The sequence below is a fragment of the Pestalotiopsis fici genome, assembly GCF_000516985.1.
Source record: "Pestalotiopsis fici W106-1 unplaced genomic scaffold PFICI_Scf_10, whole genome shotgun sequence".
Taxonomy (NCBI): Eukaryota; Fungi; Ascomycota; class Sordariomycetes; order Amphisphaeriales; family Sporocadaceae; genus Pestalotiopsis; species Pestalotiopsis fici.
Window position 1 is genome coordinate 1,931,982 of NW_006917100.1, and position 13,779 is coordinate 1,945,760.

Sequence of the window (13,779 nt, forward strand, 5' to 3'; positions counted from 1 at the left end):
TGTCGTCGCTGTCCTAGTCGAAAGTCTTTGTACCCTTGTGTTTGACGAAATGTGCCGCTTTGATGAAGGCGAGGTATACACTGACCCCAGCCCAAAATGTGACAATGATGGAAAGGCCCCATATGAGCTTTGCATCAATGATTCTGGGAGCAATAAATTTTCGCAAGGCAGTACTCATAAGAAACCAGCTCCACAGCGGCGGGGTTTGTCCTGGTGCGTGAGACTCGTTGAGTTGGTCCTCTGCCTGCTCACTTTCGTGTTGCTCGATTGTATCAAGCATCCTCCAGGCGACTTTGTTACTGATCTTATCCCAGGTCGCCTCACAGGCTTGGTCACGAGCAGCACTACTCAGTCGCTCTTGTAGTTGCGGTTGATTTGCGACCTCGAGTACTTGATCAACAAACGCATGTAAGTCATTTGGTGGTATCAGGAAGCCGCTGGTGCCGTGCTCGATAATGTCACTTGGCCCGCCTTCATCTCTCGCTATGACTGGCACGCCGCTTGCCATTGATTCCAAGACGACCAGGCCGAATGTTTCGGTGATTGAGCAGTGAAGGAAGAGATCAGCAGAGGCATAGTGGGTCATGAGTTCCTCGCCGGTCTTGAAACCAGCGAATATGACTTTGCCCTTTTCGCTGAGCGGTCGAAAAAGGTCTCTGACCTCTTGTTCCACGACAGCGTTGCGGTTTCCACCGACAATCACCAACTTGAAATTCAAGCCACGTCGTGCCAGCTCGTGAGCCGCATCAGCCAGAAAACCGAAGCCTTTCTCACCTGCGAGTCTCGAGCAAGTAAATAAAATGATCTCTCCGTTTGGTGCCCATTGTTTCCGGAGATCGTTGCTCCGTTTCAACGGGCTGAATCCATCCGTATTCACGCCTCGCCTCAAAACGTCCAACTTTTCTCCTTGGACCCCTGCTGGTCCCTCGAGGTATCTTTTCACGAACTTGCTCGGATAGAAGATGGTTTTGACGGAGGAGTGAGAGAAGAGATATCCCTGAACCTTGCTAAAAGTCCAACTGGCAATGGCCCCCAGTGGCTGGGGAAAGAGGATCTCGCAGTAACCTGCTAGGTCTGTCTGGAAGTTGCAAATAACTGGTACTTGAGTATAGGCTGGTTGTTGGCGAAGTTGCAACATGACTTGAAACCCCAGAGATGCCGGACTTCCCAGATAGATCAAGTCGGGAGGGCCGCCAAACGTCCGCTCGTACAGTTGGGACAAACGGACGGGGTAGACGATGGAGAGCTCGGGATTGAAGGGCAAAGGGTATCCTGTCAAGCGAATCTCCTGTGACCGCATGGAGCTGGCATCAAGATTGTCGATGGCCTCAAAGGTGTTGACTTTGGTGTGGTTGTGGGGTGCCACGACGGCGACTTGGGCACCATGCGATCGCAAATGGTTGACCAAGTTCATATTCGTCCTGCTAACGCCATTGATGGGACCGAAAGACTCGACGCAGAATAGAATACGACGACCGCGTAGTTCAGATGGGAATACACTCAGGTCAGGATGATCCATTTTGATAATGGCCAGTTTCTCAGTACGAATGATAGACAAGCGGTTGTTGCTGTTGCAGTTTTATGACGTCTTGTCGTCTTTATCGGATGAAGCTGTGCAGGTAAGAATATAAACTGGGAGTATTTGATCAACAGATATGTAAATAATCAAGTCAAATTCCTGGCTGGCCAGAATCGTCAGGTGGCTACTTTGTCAAACCTTGACCCAGATTGGAATTGTATCTGGGTCTTTGTGCTGCTTTGTGCTACTTTGGCTCCATCCGATGGACTGGGTAAATCGATGTGCCCTGGCCATGTTTCCACTAGGACAGAATGTAGGGAAAGAAGTCTTTCTGCACATGATTAATCGTGGCAGGGCCGTGGATCATCTGGTATTCAAGGATACCGATAATGATGATAGCATAATCGGTGTGCTGGATGGGCGTCCACGGGTGTTTCCACGGCGGCGGTTTGCCATTTTGGGTGTTGCATCTGATGGTTTGGCGGCGTGACTTGCATTGTAAGTGGCAGTTAGTGGGGCGCACCTATGCAGCTGCCGTGGCTGCTACTACCCGACCTGCCTAGACTCTGGTCCCCATGGACAGACAGCCAATGGATACACGCACGTTGCGTCTGTCCCATTCTTCCCCAACGACAATTGGATTTTCTTCTTGTCACGACTCAATACCGCTGGTGCACATCAAGACTGTGAAAATATGATGTTTACCTTCTGAATTCATCACTGAGCTGGATTCTCTCTCTCTCTTTCTCTCTCTAGTCTCATCGAACTCCCCCCCCATCATCGATGTTACCGGGGCCCTTTCTGCCGTCTTCCTTTAATGCAACCATCCCAGCCGGACAGGTCCCTACGTGCATTCTACGTTGGTTTCTATAGTAGCGTATCACGGCTTGTTCAGGCTTACATCGAAATAAATGGTACTCGGGATGGACTAGATAACAAATTTGCTCCTCAAATCAAGCATCATTTTTACTTTGAAGGCGCCATAAACTGTTCTAACATGTACTGCCGTCCATGTGCGAAATCAATTAGTTTGTTGCAGTGTATTTCTAAAAGAGACTTTGTTCTGTGCTTGGCTCGAGGCACAATGCGCACCAATCAGAGTCCGTAAAACATGCACGCCATCCATTCAACTCGTTACTCGACCAGTATCAATTGCGCTACTGATCAGTTACAGGGCGACATCCCGATTTTTTTTTTTTAAACACAGGCCCAAGCAAATCAGAAGTTGGGACCTTTCTTTAGGAACTAGGAAACACGGTTGATTGACGCAACATCTCACGAATGAAGCAATCAGGATCCGTTCCGGAGCCGGCGCATGCTTGTTGCATTCAGAGCTAATGGCTGATCCAAAATGCAGGTGGCTGTGGTGGAGGGGCACACAATAAAAAGACCATTCTGATGTCTGGTAGACCCTGCCTATCTACTGAAAGTCTCCGATTCACGTGTAGCCTTGCAGCATCCGATTCTCGTCCACTGACGGTCCAGCACATGGCCCCCGTGGTGTTTTGTGTTGCTCTCCGTTGGCCGTCGTATACACTTACTTGCCTGCACGCCGCCATATTACCGCCGTCAAATCGAGACTAGCCGATCCCGAGACAACACCATGTACACCCAGCTGGGTAAGACACCCGACTATACATCGAGGCGCACATACAATACATACAACAGATAAGCAACCCATTATCGGGTAGTATTCTCTTACGTGCGCTGTAAAGCTTCAATCGCCACCCATGGAATACCTACTACGCAAGGTACGATTGCTAGAGGACTACCTAGTTGGCGCTAGGATATTATGTATATTCGTACGCAAAGCATCGCCTTCACCGTTGACAGCGCTGCCCGGAAGCTGATATCGTCGCAAGATCCCCATGTGCTACCTGCTGAGGATTCCCGGCCCCTGGTTTGGTTGCACGAGATCGTCGCTGCCCAAGCATGGTACCATACTAAGAACACTTTGCCGCCATTCTTTTTACTTATCGCACCACTCATGCTGTTTGAATAAAACACATGTTGATATTGCCATGTACCAAAGTCACTCATCCGCAGACACTCGCCACAAGAATTTCTATCTTCTTGTAAGTATGACCGAGATAAGCGTCCAACCTGTTCCCTAGATGACCCGAAAGGTCACTGGCATACCATACAAGCGCTCTGTGACTGACCTCTAGTCATGTTGGAAATTGTTGGGGCGTACATTCAACAGGAAAGCGCCATCCTATATATGCCGCTTTTGTCACGCTTGCATTAGTAATTTGTCTTCATACAACTTCCCAGTCCAGGCAGGCGCCTTTCAGATACCTTGAGTTGTTTTTTATTCCCTGCCCAGACTACATACCATTTTGCTTTTCTCCATCATCGGAGTCTCACCGAGGCGCCTGCGGATGCGACCTGAGAACCACCTGCCACGTCCCAGCCCTGAAGCATACGTGATCGCGTGGCTTTCACAAGCTCACTTATATCCCTTCCTATGCCCTCACGCGACAACCTCTCTCTCTCACTTCTTTCAACCTTTCTCACACCAATACCTTCTCACACTTTTTGAACACTTGCTGCATGGATTGCAAATTGTCACTCCGCAGTCTTTTGTTCAAGATGAATTTCTTCCCTCCCCCAATTTCCAACATACAAGATGGAGATTTGACGGATAGCGGTGCCTCTACTGCCCCATCCACTCCTGAGGGTAGCCTGACATTCAGTCCCGTGTTGCGTGCTAGAGTCGGTAGCCAGCTCGAGATTGAGTCCTCTAGCCTTGCAGGTCAAGCATCGGAAACGGCTTCTCTACCTGCGCCATCTATCACCCGCCCGCCACCGCGAGTACGCAATATCTGCTGCGTGGGCGCTGGCTACGTTGGTAAGTTGCGCAATCCTTGCTTCTGAGGCAGCAATCCAGAACTCCCTCACCATTGGAATCTTCGGTCGCTGATTCTGACAAAGGTGGCCCGACTGCCGCGGTAATTGCATATCAGAACCCACATATACGTGTCACTGTTGTAGACAGAGATGAAAAGCGAATCAAGCGCTGGAATTCCAAGCATCTCCCAATATATGAGCCAGGTCTGGGGGACATTGTTCGGATCGCTCGAGATGGCTCTCGGGAATGCTCCATCGCAAACGAGCCTACCAACATAATACCATCTGATGTGTTGTCCGAGGCGGCCTCGTCATCAGACTACAGCAGTCAGTCTGAAGGACATGCAAACAGTTTGAAAACTATTCCCGCTCGAACGCCCAACCTCTTCTTCTCCACAGATGTCGCTAGACACATTTCCGAGGCCGACATAGTTCTTGTTGCAGTCAATACTCCGACAAAATCAAAAGGCATGGGTGCTGGAAGTGCCACTGATATGACCGCGTTCGAAGCAGTCACTGGCGTTGTCGCACAACATGCTCGACCTGGAGCAATCATTGTGGAAAAGTCAACCGTTCCGTGTAGAACTGCTCAGCTTGTGAAAGAAACGGTAAGTCTTGCCAGATTGTAGAAATGACATGAGTCTCCTGTGACGGTACTGACAATTTCTCAGATGTCTATCCACCGCCCGGGCGTACACTTTGAGATTCTCTCCAACCCCGAGTTCCTTGCTGCGGGTACAGCTATGAAGGATCTGATGAGGCCGGACCGTGTCCTCATTGGGAGCTCGACAACGCTTTCTGGCAAGCGAGCAGCCGAAGCTCTTGCTGAAGTGTATGCTGCATGGGTTCCCAGAAAACGCATCATCACGACAAACGTGTGGTCATCAGAACTTGCCAAACTAGTAGCAAACTCCATGCTTGCACAGAGAATCAGTTCCATCAACTCGATATCGGCTATTTGCGAGAAGACAGGTGCAGATGTGGACGAGGTGGCAGCCTCAATTGGATGCGACCCAAGAATCGGCGACAAATTTTTGAAAGCTGGTATTGGTTTTGGTGGCAGTTGTTTCAAGAAAGACATCCTGAGCCTTGTTTACTTGGCAGAATCCCTGGGACTCGAGGAAGTTGGCGAGTACTGGCGCCAAGTGGTCAAGATGAACGAGTATCAGCGAGACCGCTTTAGCAGTCGTGTCATCAAGTGCCTCAACAACACCTTGACGGGCAAGAAGATCACCATTTTGGGCTATGCATTCAAGGCAAACACTTCCGACACACGGGAGTCACCGGCTCTGGAGATTATCAAGACATTACTGCAAGAAGGTCCCAAGGAGATTGCAATTTTCGACCCTTGCTGCAGTCCGGCCGTCATCAGAGACGAGATCAAAACGCTGCTCAGGGGGATGGCCGCCCTGGAGGCCGATGGTGGCCCGATAGTGGTATATGGCAACGCCTATGAGGCGTGCACGGCTTCCAATGCAGTGCTCGTCACAACCGAATTCGACGAGTTTCGCATGACTTCTACAAAGTCCGCCTCTCCTGGTCGTCCCCGCGTACGAAGCGTTGATCCCCGACCTTTTGGTCTGACCGGTCCAACAGAGACCGAAGTCTTGGCTCTGCATGAACACTTGCTTGAATCTGGATGCTGCCCAGCTGGATCGGACCCTCTGCAGAGATATGTAGAGGAACCCAGCTGCGTAGATGATTGCCCCGACTGCGACCCAGAACAGGGCGGCTACTCGACGGCTGGAAATTCCGATGAGCATAAACCCAAAGAGAAGCTGGATTGGAATAAGATTGCATACCACTTGCAAAAGCCGAAATGGGTTTTCGACGGACGGGGCGTTACGGATGTCAGCACACTCAACCGGCTTGGTGTCACGGTTGAAAGTGTAGGCCGACAAGGGCGATCATGAGCTCACGAGCCAAATTGACAGATTCCTCGTACTACAGGAATCATTGTTCGAAATGTTTACATGAAGCGTATCATTCTTGGGAGTTGACCTGGCACTTACACTGATTATTCTTACTGGGGCGCTTGTTGAACATGGGATATGAGTATACGGAGGACTTTTTGGCCAATCATGGGTTTTATTAAAGTGTCTTGTTTAGAGAGTGATTTGGGTACAACTCAACGTTGTATCTGAAGCTGCATCTTGTCTTTTTGTCTTTCTTTTTTCGAATCAGATGGAGAACAATACCCCCCTGTATATAAGGAATCATTACAGTCTCTATAGAAACGCCCCAAGCAATCCAGCCTATGAGTTCAAGGGGTCGGAAGTCCAGGCCTACATAATACGACTACAGGCGAGCTAGTATTTTCACTCTAATGCAACACATTTGTGCTCGGCAAGAATGCGCGGCTTCCACGTGATCACGTGAAAGGTTTTCAAGGGAGATGTAAAAGCTCCGAACCAGGAATGGGAAATTCGGAGATTAAGCGTATTCCATGCCACATGGGAATGGTAAGAAATGGGCATATTTCTTTAGCCAGATGTGTGAGAATTGCACCACTGGCACTCGAAACCACTCCAGCGGGCCATTGTCGGGGGGGCGCTACGGAATAGCGGCCAGTATCCAGCAGTCGGGCATAAAAAACTACCGAGACTCGACCCTGCATCATTGTACCGAGGCGCCGACGTCATTAAATAAAACCCACGGGATTCCCGGACGCGGAGATGGTTCATGTATGAGAATGAAACGCGCCACGTGCAAGCAGAACGAGATTGACTATTTCATCTTTGTACGCAGGGTTTCCTCGTCGCAAATACTGCAACTGTAAAGAGAGCAGCCCACACAAAAAGGGAAAAATGGTGAGGTGCAGCAGAGTTCTGAGAGCGTCGCTCCAATTGTCCAGAGGCGGCTGGGCGGCGCCAAAAAGGACCAGCAACAGCACCGCTCAACTATACGCCCCGCTCGTGCAAAGGCTGTATTCGACCGACGGGCCCAAGCCGAATCGCGGCGGCTCCAAGGTGTTCAAGTCGGCAGATGAAGCTGTCGCCGATCTCAAAGATGGCTCAGTCATTTTGAGTGCCGGATTCGGTCTTTGTGGTGTAGCCGGTAAGTTTTGTATATCCAGCGCATTGTGTTTCACAAGAGACCATTGTTCAATAATATACTGACACTTTATCCATCACAGAAACACTCATTGAAGCGATACACAAAAAGGGACTCAAGAACCTCACAGCAGTCTCGAATAATGCCGGCGCCGGCGACAAGGGCCTCGCCAAATTGACTGGCGACGGTCGGATAAACCGCATGATCATGTCCTACCTCGGCAGCAACAAGGAGCTGGAGCGGCAGTACCTCAGCGGCGAGGTTGCAGTCGAGCTGTGTCCACAGGGTACCTTGGCCGAGAGGCTGCGCGCGGCCGGTGCTGGTATTCCGGCTTTCTACACCTCGACTGGTGGCAGTGAGTCCTTACTTTTCATTTCTATATACTGGCGATGATCGGAAAGGAAGTTGACCTTTGGGATCAGGGACGTTCATCGAGTCGGGAGAAATTCCATTGAGATTTACGCCAGAGGATGGCATTATAGAAAAGGGTATCCCGAAAGAGTCGAGGATATTCAATGGAAAGTCGTACATTATGGAAAAGGCCCTGCCGGGCGACGTTGCCATTCTGCGCGCATGGAAGGTTGACGAGGCGGGCAACTGTGTCTTCAAGTAAGTTGAGAGAGTTGATCCAAATTCCAAAGGCGTAACCCCATTGACACCATCAAGATACACCACACGAACATACGCTCCGCTCATGGCCAAGGCCGCCAAGATTGCCATTGTCGAAGCCGAGGAGATTGTGCCCGTCGGTACCCTGGACCCGCAAAACGTGCACCTCCCCGGCATCTTTATCGACCGGATCGTGCCAGCGACGGCGCCCAAGCAGATTGAAAACCTGAAACTGGCGCCGTCCAAGGACCCGGCCAAGACGAGCGCGCCCAACGCCCGCAACACCATTGCCCGACGGGCCGCCAAGGAGCTCAAGGACGGCTACTTTGTCAACCTGGGCGTGGGCATCCCGACCCTGGCCGCGTCGTACGTCCCCGACGGCGTCAAGGTCTGGCTGCAGTCCGAGAACGGCATCCTGGGCATGGGCCCCTACCCGGCGACAGAGGCCGACGTGGACCCGGACCTGATCAACGCCGGCAAGGAGACGACGACGCTCCTGCCCGGCGCGTCCGTCTTTGACTCGGCCGAGTCGTTTGGCATGATCCGCGGCGGCCACGTCGACGTGTCCATCCTGGGCGCCTTCCAGGTCTCGGCCTCGGGCGACCTGGCCAACTACATGATCCCCGGAAAGGTCTTCAAGGGCATGGGCGGCGCCATGGACCTCGTGTCCAACCCCGAGCAGACCAAGATTGTCGTCGCCACCGAGCACGTGGACAAGAAGGGCCGCAGCAAGATTGTCCAGGACTGCAAGCTGCCCCTGACAGGCAAGGGCGTCGTCAGCACCATTATTACCGATCTGGCCGTCTTCCAGGTCGACCGCGCCAAGGGAGGGCTGACCCTGACCGAGATTGCCGAGGGCGTGGATCTCGAGACGGTCAAGAAGAACACGGATGCCGAGTTTACTGTTGCCGAGCCCCTTGGTACTTTTTAAAGGGAAGAGTTTTTGGGAATTCTCAATGTGAATTTCTAGAAGCATTGTATATAGACATGAGAGCGATGTGTAGTCATAGCGTTTTGTATATATGAATTGTATTTTGAGCAAATGTGGAAATGATTATGTCAATTATTAATGTCTGTTGACTTACCAAGAGGGCTCATCATCAAGTTATACTAAACCTTTTTTTTAATGAGTAATCAAAAGATATTTAGAACATTAAATCCAAGACATTGAAATGTTTGAATCGTACAGTAACATCAACACATGATGCATTACATCAGAGTATGAAAACTATTTTTCATTAATGCAGCACAATGGTATCTCTAATCAATTTTACATAAAAAGTCTTAATCTATTCTCTTACAATTTCGCCCGGAGACCAGGGGCAAAAGTCGTCCCCGATCCGCCCGTAATGACGTTGGCCAGACCGTCAATCTGCTCCAGCATCCAAAGATTGCCCTCATCACTCGCCAGCCACTCGCCGCCCTGGACCTCCTCCTCGCCCTCGGCCCGGGCGTCGCCAAACTCATAGGCCTTGCGCAGTCCGAAAATGTGCGAAACCACCTGGGGCCCGACACCCGTCTGAGTGCGCAGACAGGAAATGGCCACGAGACTCGTCAGCACGCGGCCGACGGTGCCGCCGGCGGGGCGGGCCTCGCCGCGCGGGTTGGACAGCAGGTTCGAGTAGTGGCCGTTGAGGATGTGCACGGGCAGGTCCGGGTGGCTCTGGCCGAGCTTGTCGAGGAGCTTGCGCTCGAAGCCGACGTAGACCGAGTCCCAGAGGGCGAGGCCGTCGCGCTGGCGGGCCTCGAGGTTCTGGGGCGTGAGCTGGCGCGTCGGGCGCGCCGTCTGCGACAGCTGCGCGGCCACGTCGGTCGGCAGGCTGCCGTAAAAGGCGCCCAGGGTGTTGATGGACCGCGGGATGCCGTTGAAGGAGATGCACTTGAGCCCGACCTCGCGGATCAGCTCGGCGTTTTGCGCGGGCGTCCGGCTGCTGCCGCCGCCGCCTCCAGAGGACTGTTCGTTGGCAACGTGGAATATTGATGTCATGGCTTCGGGGCAGTTTAGCGTTGCGCTCACGGCCGTCTAATTTTTCCCCCCTCCAGGGTCAGTAACCAAGTTGTGTGTCATAATTCTTCATCATGTTTTCTTTTTCCACGTACCGACATTGTGATCCACGCCGGCAGTCCGACCTTTTTCTCTGCTGCACTGCTCGCGAACCGCGCCAGCGCAGGCTTCACTTGAGCCGAGGCCTTGGTCAAGCCCGGACTGGCGGCGGGGGCATTGATGAGAGCCTTGACGGCGTCTGAGAGTTTCGACATTGTCTGGAGACTATGACTCTGTACTTGGGCGTCCTCCTTTTCCAATTCCCTGGGTTGAATCAATTGGGGTAATCACACAAGGATCGATCGTTGATCATGTCATGGGGGAATTTCCTTATAACCCCACGGACAAGAACCGCGGCTCATGGCCGAGTGAGTAAGTGAATGAAATTCGGAGTCGCGCGCGCATCGTTCGTCTTTTCGGGCGTTCTTGAATGCCCGTCCCATGGGCCGATTCGGATTACTTGCCGGGGGGTAAGCTCTCAGCTGGATGCTAGCGGGTTTGCAGCACTAAAAGTTATCCCTAGTACACTAGAGCGTCGTGCCCAACGCTGGAAGCTCCACTGATGATCACCCCTGCGGGGGTGGAGCTGTCCTCCAACTCTGCGACGGCGCATTCCCGAGATCGGTGGAACGAATATACGAATGGCTGCCCAGCTGCCAAGCCAATCACTAAAACACGCCACTTTATACATGCTGTAGGTAATATGATGGAGGAAAACTGCATTGTGCGGCGAGTATATGTTAGCTCAAATCAAGCCCTGATTTATGCAAGCTGATAATAATATTATTCTATAAGCCTGATGTAAAGCCCAACATTCACAGAACATTTTTCAAAATTGTCTGTGCCTGGCCATCTCAAGGCACTCGACACAACCTTCACTATCCTGCCTAACCCCCACCATCCTTCACCATTGTCGAAAACCCACGATCATATAGGGGGAATCATTTCGAGAAAACAAAAACTAGCAAGTCTACAATACCAACTTGAATGATGGCTCTCTATCATCCAACTTGCCGATATACTGATCATATTTCCCGTTGGCTTTGTCCTTGTTAATCTTCCAGCAATGGAGTACATTAAACAGAATCCTGAGAACAAAGTGTTAGCATTTCACGAGATGAATTTCAGAGTCTTGTGCATTACTTACAGGAACCAACCAGCAATCAAGAGTCCGAGTATAATGGTGTGTCCCTCGTGATATTGCGGACCCTGGGACTTGGGGTAAACAAAGACGGTCACGAACCCGCCACAATTGGCAATGGCCAGCTGAAGAGCACTCGTGGTCGCGCGCTTGTAGTGGCCGGCCGAGTTGTTGGACAGCCATCCCAGGACGGGAGGCACGGAGCTGTACAGGCCTGTTGCCATCAAAAAGGTCATGCCGTATTTGACGTGTGGATTCGTCACATTGGCAATGACAGCGTACCCAATGATGGCAATGGGCAGTGTGCACAGCATCATTATTCCACGAATACGCAGGCGATCCGAGAGAAGAGCGACAATGACTAGATACTTCAGTCAGCAATGAACACCGATAATCAGTTGGATCAAGTCACTTACCGGTGCATATGGCGGCTACTGCATATGGAATGACGGACCATAGTTGGGTCTCCGAAACTGTATAACCACCAAGCGCATTGATAATCGTCGGGAGCTTGGATTGTTAGTGTTCATGTATAGGTGCAAATGCAAAACAAGACTCACGAAAAGACCAAAAGAGTAGAGCCCGGACAAGATTCCAAAGTAGGCGCAGGCAGTCAGCCAGGTTTGCCAGCTAAAGACGCCGCGACCAACCTCGGACCAAGAAAACCTTTCCTCGGCCTCACTACGATAAAGAATTAGTATACCTCGATATTAGTGATCTGCACAAGTTACTCACTGATCGCGAATCTGGTCGTTGTCTCTTCCTGCCTTGAGTCTGTTGATTGCGAACTCGCGTTCTTCGGGGGTGAGGAATTTCGCCGTGGTAAGTCCATTGGGCAAGAGAAAGTATACTACAATAGCAACCACGGCCGTCTATGAGTCAAGGTCAATACAGTTTCCGATGTAAATTGTATGATATGGAAGAGATTTCTCACAAGCAGCCCTTCAATCACAAAAATCCACCTCCAGCTGCTTAGGCCTCCTCTGCTACCGATTTTCGAAATTCCATACGCGAGTAGTCCTATTTGCAGAATAATCAGCGAATATGACAACATTCTTATTGCGACTTGTAAATACCCACCACCGAAAGCGCCAGAAAGCGACGCGGCCGTGTAAAACAGACCGATGCGCAGGGCAAGCTCCTCGCGGCGGTAAATGCCGGAGAGGTAGAGAATCATGCCGGGCAGCAGCCCGCCCTCGGTGGCACCCAGGATGGCGCGGACGGCGACGAAGCCGGCAAAGTTTTGCACGAACCCGAGACACATGGCCGTGACGCCCCAGGCAAAGGCCAGCACGGTGAGCCATATCGAGGGAGTCACGCGCTTGAGGACCAGATTTGATGGCACCTCACTGTTTTTTGATCAGAAAGTGTCAAAAGTCAGTAAGCAGCACACACACATATTGCGGGGTCAAGACATGGTTTTTCCTTGGCCACGAACCTTACAATGTAGGTAGCGTAAAAGACGGCTAGACCTTGGTCGTACTCGTGGTCTGTGATATTAATGTCTTTTTCGAGATTGTAAAGTCTCGCGTTGCCGACATTTGTACGGTCCAGGAATGAGCACAGGAAGAGGACGGCGAGAATGGGCAGGATCCTTGACAGAAAAGAAGAATGCGTGTCAGTATAGCTGGGCCGACGATCATGGAGCGTTCGTTTTACCTGGTGTCAAGCTTCCATAGAATCTTCCGCGTCATGTGTGAATGGTCATGATCGGATGGAGTGTGAAGCACTTCGCCCTTTTCAACCTCCTCGGCGGTCGCTTTGTGGGTAGTAGAATTGGTGTTTCTCGTCGACATGACTGCTACTACTGCTTGCTGCTTGACTTGGCGCTCACGACTCTTGGCTTGCTTGATCGCTTAGGTTTCCAAGAAGTCGGTGGAGCAAGAAAGACCCAGAAAAAACGACGCGGGAAAGCAATTTAAAGACGTTGCCAAGTGAGCTTCGCAAGGCTTGGTGTTTAATATTTGTACTCTGATAGGCGTATTCATGGCTTGGCCATTCGGAGATTGTGGGGTTCGCTGGCCATAACTTGGGAGTCGGGACTTGGGACTGCGGGGAAATGTACCCTTGTCTTTGCCTGTCATTTGGGGAACAGGATTGGTATGCTGGCTTGTCTTGCATGTAAGCAGATGCGGGGAGGGAGCACAGGGCAGAGATAGACGGACGCTACTACTGAGGAAGGTAAACGGTGGCTGATAAACGTCCGATGGAGACATGTACGGCTCGAAGGAAGGTCAGGCAGTTTATCAGTTGAAAGAAGTGGGCACAATTATGCCACCTAGTGCTTATGGATTTGCATTCTACACACATGTGAATGACGAGGTCATGGTAGTAGGGAAACGTCCGATTTCCCTCTTGATTGCAGTCCACAGGGTAGCAAGATTGATCTCCTCATCATTATTAACTCGTCTGTGAAGAGTAACCTTATCCTTCAAGCCGCGTATCACAAACCCTGGCGCCACATCATTCACAGCTGAAGTCTGAGTGATACCAGACGGCTGGAGAGGGCCAGAAGTTCCCGCCAATAATTTCCTCTTTTCTTTTTGTGCCAGTACCCCTAGT

The 13,779-nt window shown here is 51.2% G+C and overlaps 5 protein-coding genes across 5 annotated transcripts; 2 read left to right on the forward strand and 3 right to left on the reverse strand.

Moving 5' to 3' along the window:
• Window positions 1–13: 13 nt before the first annotated feature.
• Window positions 14–1,519, reverse strand: PFICI_12819 (uncharacterized protein; the record flags this gene model as incomplete). The annotated part of the gene is made up of 1 exon (XM_007841400.1): window positions 14–1,519. One exon carries the CDS (start codon window positions 1,517–1,519, stop codon window positions 14–16), a length of 1,506 nt encoding a protein of 501 aa, XP_007839591.1.
• Window positions 1,520–4,111: 2,592 nt separating this feature from the next.
• On the forward strand, window positions 4,112–6,282 carry PFICI_12820 (uncharacterized protein; the record flags this gene model as incomplete). Its single annotated transcript, XM_007841401.1, has 3 exons — window positions 4,112–4,370; window positions 4,454–4,977; window positions 5,041–6,282. 3 exons carry the CDS (start codon window positions 4,112–4,114, stop codon window positions 6,280–6,282), a joined length of 2,025 nt encoding a protein of 674 aa, XP_007839592.1.
• Window positions 6,283–7,176: 894 nt separating this feature from the next.
• PFICI_12821 (uncharacterized protein) lies at window positions 7,177–8,963 on the forward strand (the record flags this gene model as incomplete). The annotated part of the gene is made up of 4 exons (XM_007841402.1): window positions 7,177–7,426; window positions 7,506–7,778; window positions 7,846–8,032; window positions 8,090–8,963. The coding sequence occupies 4 exons, from the start codon at window positions 7,177–7,179 to the stop codon at window positions 8,961–8,963; spliced, it is 1,584 nt and encodes a 527-aa protein (XP_007839593.1).
• A 366-nt stretch (window positions 8,964–9,329) lies between these two features.
• Window positions 9,330–10,291, reverse strand: PFICI_12822 (uncharacterized protein; the record flags this gene model as incomplete). Its single annotated transcript, XM_007841403.1, has 2 exons — window positions 9,330–10,055; window positions 10,133–10,291. The coding sequence occupies 2 exons, from the start codon at window positions 10,289–10,291 to the stop codon at window positions 9,330–9,332; spliced, it is 885 nt and encodes a 294-aa protein (XP_007839594.1).
• Window positions 10,292–11,046: 755 nt separating this feature from the next.
• On the reverse strand, window positions 11,047–13,013 carry PFICI_12823 (uncharacterized protein; the record flags this gene model as incomplete). Its single annotated transcript, XM_007841404.1, has 9 exons — window positions 11,047–11,164; window positions 11,224–11,578; window positions 11,634–11,727; window positions 11,778–11,898; window positions 11,953–12,089; window positions 12,152–12,237; window positions 12,298–12,566; window positions 12,656–12,811; window positions 12,877–13,013. 9 exons carry the CDS (start codon window positions 13,011–13,013, stop codon window positions 11,047–11,049), a joined length of 1,473 nt encoding a protein of 490 aa, XP_007839595.1.
• Window positions 13,014–13,779: the final 766 nt, after the last annotated feature.